Raw genomic sequence first — 7,177 nt, 5'->3', positions numbered from 1 at the left:
AAAGTCTCTCAAAAACACTTCAATCGATTGAAACCCTTCGTTAGGCCGTTGATCATCAAAAGGCCTAACACTTGACTGACGTTCTGGCAACTTTCGAACTACGATTTGCGTATCTTCACTCCACTGTGCATGTGTACTATCACTTGTGTGCGTTTGAACTTCGTTTATAAACGTTGGATATGCTGTGGTTGCGCGTCGCTCCTCTTCTCGTTCAACCAAGAATCTGATCATTAACTGTTTTAAATTTTCTAACTTATTTTCCAATTCTTGCATTCTAATTTTTTGTCTATACTCTTCATCGGATACTCTATATCCCACTGCTCCTTCGTTCTCATCTCCTGCAGCAGCAGTGTCTGCTATATATATATATATATATATATATATATATATATATATATATATATATATATATATACACAATATATATATATACAATATATATATACACAATATATATATACAATATATATATACACAATATATATATACAATATATATATATACACAATATATATATATATATATATATATACATATATATATGCACACACACACAAACACATACACACACACACACACACACATATATATATATATATATATATATATATATATATACACTATATATACATACAATATGTATATATATACTGTATATATATTGTATATATATATAAATTCATATATATACATATATACATATATAAATATATATATATATATATATATATATGTGTGTGTGTGTGTGTGTGTGTGCGTAATATATCAGCAACGTTGCTGAAGCTCAAGATAGATTATTACCGGACGGATACTACGTTGACGACTGGCGAGGAAATGGACAAATCTCATGGAAGAACCCTATGAAAGTAGCCACCTGGAACGTCAGGAGCCTATATAGAAGTGGTGGCGCTAGAACACTAGTAGAAGAATGAGATAGATACAAGATAGACATAGCCGCAATACAAGAAGTGAGATGGCCAGGTTTCGGAGAATGTACAATAACCCAATATTCGATTTCATATACTGTAACGGTAGAAGAGAAGATATACATCAGCAAGGGGTTGGTCTCTGCCTATCTAACAAAGCAAGAAAGGCACGATATAAAGTTGAGCCAGTCAATGAGAGATTAATGAAAATAAGATTAAATTGTAAATGGTTCAAAACAATAGTAATATGTGTATATGCCCCAACAGAAGAGGGCACTGAGGAAGAAAAAGATGATTTTTATGACAGTCTACAGCAGACCATAAATGGCACTTCAAAACAGGATATAATTATGCTAATGGGAGACTTTAATGCAAAAATAGGTAGCGAAACAGAGGCATTCGTTCCACGAAATGGAAATGAAAGTCTACATGTTACATCTAAGGATAATGGACTAAAACTTATATCCTTAGCACCTGCAAACAACTTTGTAATAGGAGGAATCATATTCCCGCATAAAGAAATTCATAAACAGACATGGAGATCCCCAGACAGGAGGACAAACAATCAAATAGACCATATACTTATCAGTAGGAAACACTGGGGAACCCTGGGGGAAGTAAGAAGTTTCAGAGGAGCTGACTGCAACACACATCACTACCTTGTATGTGCTAAGGTAAGAGCCAAGCTGAAAGTGGAAAGATCTAGACCAGTAGAGAAGATAAAAAGTTTTTATATAGAAAAACTGAAGGAGGATAATACAAGAAATAATATCCAATTGAAACTGACAAATAGATTTCAGATCCTTAGTATACAAGGGGAAGAGCAGGCGGGTTGGGAGTGGAGAGATGTCCGCCATGTCCGCCATTTTTTTTTCTAATGATCCAAATTACACAATTTCTATATATGTTTTAGGCATATATAATACCTTCATCATATAAAAATTTCAAGTCATTTGATCAAAAACTTTTGGATTTATGAGCAAAAATCATGATTTAAAAAAAATATTTAGGTACATTTTTCCCCACTACTATAATACCAATTGTATTGAAACTTATACCACAAAAACTACTCTAACAACCGAACAATTCTGTCAGACAGAATCTTTATTTTCCTTTCTGTTTTTTTTAATGAATTTTTATTTTTTTTTTCCTCGTCTAGACGGAAAATAATCGTGAAAAAAAATGTAAAACGAAAATCAAAATTTTGTCTGACAGAATTGTGGGATTTTTATTCTTCTTTTCAACGATATCTTTTTCTCTAATATCGAACAACAAATAAGTGAGAAAAATGTACCTAAGTGGGAATAAGTATGTTTTTGAGTTATGAGCTCCCAAAGATTTGCAGCAAGCTTTCGCTTCTTTTCTAAAAGAAATCAAGATAATATTATTATGATAACTTTTATTGTTCATTCCTACATAAATGCACCCTAAAGGAGGTATTTGAACCCTCAGTTTACTATTCCTATGTTATGAGTTGCCAGCGATCTCTAATTGTTGCCAGTGTTTTAGTTAGCAGGTTTCAGCTTTGTACTCTTATCCATGTTTCCCTCTTTCTTGGTTCTTTTTTCTTGTTCTCCACTTACTTTTTGTTCTTTCTATCACCTTATGTAACATTGGCATTGCTATAAAATTCCAGAGGACGTTGTGAAAGCACAATCAACATACGAACTTCAAGTAAATAAACACATGCATTATAATTTCTATATGTCTTTGGAAACTTTGTGATTTTTTCGTAAGCTGGTAGTTTTCATTCACCTACCCTCTACCAATGCCTTTCATTTCTGCCAGAGGTACAAGATTTCGAAACATGAGAGAGAGAGAGAGAGAGAGAGAGAGAGAGAGAGAGAGAGAGAGAGAGAGAGAGAGAGAGCCTTTGGCTGATATAAATGACAGTTCAAATTGAGAGAGAGAGAGAGAGAGAGAGAGAGAGAGAGAGAGAGAGAGAGAGAGAGAGTTGAACATTGTATAGTATTTGTATAAATGGGAGTTTTAATAATTGGAGAGAGAGAGAGAGAGAGAGAGAGAGAGAGAGAGAGAGAGAGAGAGAGAGAGAGAGAGAGAGCCCCCCTGACACTTGCACGCATTCGTGGCACGCACTGGCACGCATTGATGCGCGAACTCGCGTGAACGAGCCGTGAAAATGTCGTGAACAGTGCGGGAACTCGCGTGCCAGAGCGTACCAATGCGTGCCATGCGGGCCCAAAACTTCGAAATGTTTAAAGTTTGTGGCACGCATTGGCACGCACTAAATGGCCGTGAAATAGTCGTGAACGATGCGCCAACTGGAGTGAACTGGAGTGTACAGTACGGGAACTGGCGTGAACTGGCGTGAACTGGAGTGAACTGGGGTGAACGATGCGGGAAGTGGCGTGAACTTTATAATGAAGAGAAACAAAAAGGAAACGAAAATATTAATGAAAAGGAAAGAAAAATAAACCTAATAAATTTTTATATTTGCTGTTTTAATGTGAAAAAAAATGATATCTTATTTCAAACTATTTCTATAACTTTATAATGAAGAGAAACAAAAAGGAAACGAAAAAATTAATGAAAAGGAAAGAAAAATAAACCTAATAAATTTTTATATTTGCTGTTTTAATGTGAAACAAAATTATATCTTATTTCAAACTATTTCTATAACTTTATAATGAAGAGAAACAAAAAGGAAACGAAAAAATTAATGAAAAGGAAAGAAAAATAAACCTAATAAATTTTCATATTTGCTGTTTTAATGTGAAAAAAAATTTATCTTATTTCAAACTATCTTTATAACTTTATAATGAAGAGAAACAAAAAGGAAACGAAAAAAAATAATGAAAAGGAAAGAAAAATAAACCTAATAAATTTTTATATTTGCTGTTTGAATGTAAAAATAAAATGATGTCTTATTTCAAACTATTTCTATAACTTTATAATGAAGAGAAACAAAAAGGAAACGAAAAAAAATAATGAAAAGGAAAGAAAAATATAAACCTAATAATTGTTTATATTTGCTGTTTGAATGTAAAAATAAAATGATGTCTTATTTCATGCACACACTTATTTTCCTCTATTACCAATCAAGACCCAAAACTTTTGCTTTAAATAAAAATGAACTGAAAAATAAACCCAAAAAATTTTTAAGTTTGCTGTTTGAATGTAAAAATAAAATGATGTTTTATTTCATCAACATACTTATTCTTCTTTATTACCTTAAAATGAAGGGCAAAACAAATTTTTTCTGTTTGCTGTTTTAATGTAAAAATAAAATGATTTCTTATTTCAACACACTTTTTTCTCTATTACCTTAAAATCAACAGCCTAAAAACTTTTCATGTTTGCTGCTTTTAATGTTAAAATAAAATGCTTTCTTAATACTTGTACATATTTTATGTCTGCTATTTATATGTAAATCAAATGCTTTCTTATTGAAACAAAAATAAAGGGCAACAAAAAATACAAACGAAAAAGATACATTTCTTCTCCTCAATGCAATGGTGTCTCTGACAGAAAGCATTGTTGTCTCTTCCGAAGCCAATCCAAGAATGTCCTCGGGTTGGAGAAGCCCCGTTTTTATATGGAGTGGCCAATTCGTGAACTGGCGTGAACTGGCGTGAACGATACGGAAACGATGTGGAATGATGAGGGAACTCACGTGAACGTGTCGTGAACTTCTCGTGAACTATGCCTGCCAATTCGTGCCATCGCGTGAACGTCGCGTGAACGTCGCGTGAACGATGCGCGAACTGGAGTGAACTGGTCGTGAACAGTGCGGGAAAAACACCAGTGCGTGCCAGCGCATCAATGCGTGCCAGTGCGTGGCAAAAATGCGCGCAAGTGTCAGGCAGGCTAGAGAGAGAGAGAGAGAGAGAGAGAGAGAGAGAGAGAGAGAGAGAGAGAGAGAATAAAAGTATTTGTATAAATGGCAGTGGTATATAATTCGAGAGAGAGAGAGAGAGAGAGAGAGAGAGAGAGAGAGAGAGAGAGAGAGAGGGAGAGAGAGAGAGAGAGAGAACTACGCATCTGTCAAACTCAGTCATACAGACGACGCCATAAGGATGACGTCATCATTTAAAGACCGCTATTTTCATTGTTTGGAAAAATTATTGACTATTTGTTCTTCCTACAACCTTAGGTAACATTGGCCTTGCTATAATGTTCCCGAGGGCGTTGTGGAAACACAATGTACATACGAACTTCAAGTAAACAAACGCATACATTATAACTTCTATACATCTTTGGCTTCTGTTTTCTTGTTCTCCACTTACTTTTTGTTCTTTCTATCACCTTATGTAACATTGGCATTGCTATAAAATTCCAGAGGACGTTGTGAAAGCACAATCAACATACAATCTTCAAGTAAATAAACACATGCATTATAATTTCTATATGTCTTTGGAAACTTTGTGATGTTTTCGTAGCTGGTAGTTTTCATTCACCTACCCTCTACCAATGCCTTTCATTTCTGCCAGAAGTACGAGATTTCGAAACATGAGAGAGAGAGAGAGAGAGAGAGAGAGAGAGAGAGAGAGAGTTGAACATTGTTATTATAGTATTTGTATAAATGGGAGTTTTAAATAATTCGAGAGAGAGAGAGAGAGAGAGAGAGAGAGAGAGAGAGAGAGAGAGAATAAAAGTATTTGTATAAATGGCAGTGGTAAATAATTCGAGAGAGAGAGAGAGAGAGAGAGAGAGAGAGAGAGAGAGAGAGAGAGAGAGAGAGAGAGAGAGAGAGAGAGAGAGAGAACTACGCACCTGTCAAACTCAGTCATACAGACGACGCCATAAGGATGACGTCATCATTTAAAGACTGCTATATTTTCATTGTTTGGAAAAATGATTGACTATTTGTTCTTTCTACAACCTTAGGTAACATTGGCCTTGCTATAATGTTCCCGAAGGCGTTGTGGAAACACAATGTACATACGAACTTCAAGTAAACAAACGCATAAATTATAACTTCTATACATCTTTGGCAACTTTGGCTTCTGTTATTGTAAGAGTAGATTTCGTTCATCTACACTCTACCAATGCCTTCCTTTTCTGCCAGACGTACGATAGCTCGAAATATAAATGAAAAATTGCTATAGATATGCAAAATTAACACACAAAGACGATTTTGTCAAACTCAGTCATGCAAACGACACAGTAAGGGTGACGTCATCATTTAAAAACCTCTATATCTTCGTTATTTGTAAAAATAATTGGCTGAAACTTCTGGGGAGTACGTACGACATGTTTACGCATACATAGAAGCAATAAAACGATTTTCGATTTCTGAAAGTTGTTATGTCAATACCCCATGGCGGACGGTCCCCTTGGCAAGTGGGGAACATTGAGGATACTATTAAGAAGTGACCGAGGAGAAGATTGGATATGCACAGGGGAGGAGAGAATGAAGAATGTAAGGAGGTAGCAGAGAGAAGGAAGCAAGCTAAAATTCGGTCCCTTCAGAGCCCGGAGAATGAAGAATTTAGAGAGACGGAGAGGAAGAGAAGAGTGATGAGAAGAAAAAAATGACAAGCTTTCAACAAAGAGCTAGACGAGATTGATAAAGACAGAAAGGAATGACGAATACGACGGCATTATCAAGGTATACAGAAAATAAGAAAGGGCTGCCAAGCAAGACTAAACATGGTTAAGGAAGAAAATGGAGTAATAATAACAGATGAAAATAAGGTAATGGAAAGATGGAAGACATATTTTGAGGAATTATAAAATCGTCCAGAACCTGACAACCCAATAGAACCAATAATCCTCTTTGGTCCTGAATTAGAAATAGAAGCTCCGACAAGGTATGATGTGAGAAGTGCAATTAAAAGGTTAAAGAATAATAAAAGCCCAGGAATAAACTGTTCCAGTTGAAATATGGTGGGGATATCCTTGAGAAAAAGCTGCATGACTTCAAAACAACAATATGGAGGGAGGCAATAACACCAGATAGATGGGAGGGAGGGATAATGATACCACTGCATAAGAAAGGGGATAAAGTAATATGTAGTAATTATAGAGGAATAAATTTACTTGTCACAGCTTACAAAATTTTGACCATCATTATACATGAAAAAATGAGACCATATGCAGAGAACATAATTGGGGAGTATGACGCTGGTTTTAGGAAGGGAAGGTCAACAACAGACCAGATTTCACTATACGACAGATATTGAAAATTTCTGGGAACACTATAAAGATCAAGTACATCTCTTCGTTGATTTTAAGCAAGCATATGACAACATTCACCTACCATCAATGTGGAGCATCATGAGGGAAAT

The 7,177-nt window shown here is 35.2% G+C and overlaps 1 protein-coding gene across 1 annotated transcript in view; it reads left to right on the top strand.

Annotated features, from left to right (window-relative positions):
- Positions 1-991: 991 nt before the first annotated feature.
- Positions 992-7,177, top strand: part of LOC137624651 (craniofacial development protein 2-like) — a 7,107-nt gene continuing 921 nt past the window's right edge. Inside the window, exon 1 of the mRNA XM_068355609.1 lies at positions 992-1,757. Within this exon, the coding sequence (XP_068211710.1) occupies positions 992-1,757 (766 nt within the window). The remainder of the gene's footprint in view (positions 1,758-7,177) is intronic.

The sequence above is a fragment of the Palaemon carinicauda genome, chromosome 31 (genome assembly GCF_036898095.1).
Source record: "Palaemon carinicauda isolate YSFRI2023 chromosome 31, ASM3689809v2, whole genome shotgun sequence".
NCBI classification, from domain to species: Eukaryota; Metazoa; Arthropoda; class Malacostraca; order Decapoda; family Palaemonidae; genus Palaemon; species Palaemon carinicauda.
The sequence above is the reverse complement of the archived record's forward strand: the minus strand, read 5'-3'. Positions and strand labels throughout refer to the sequence as shown.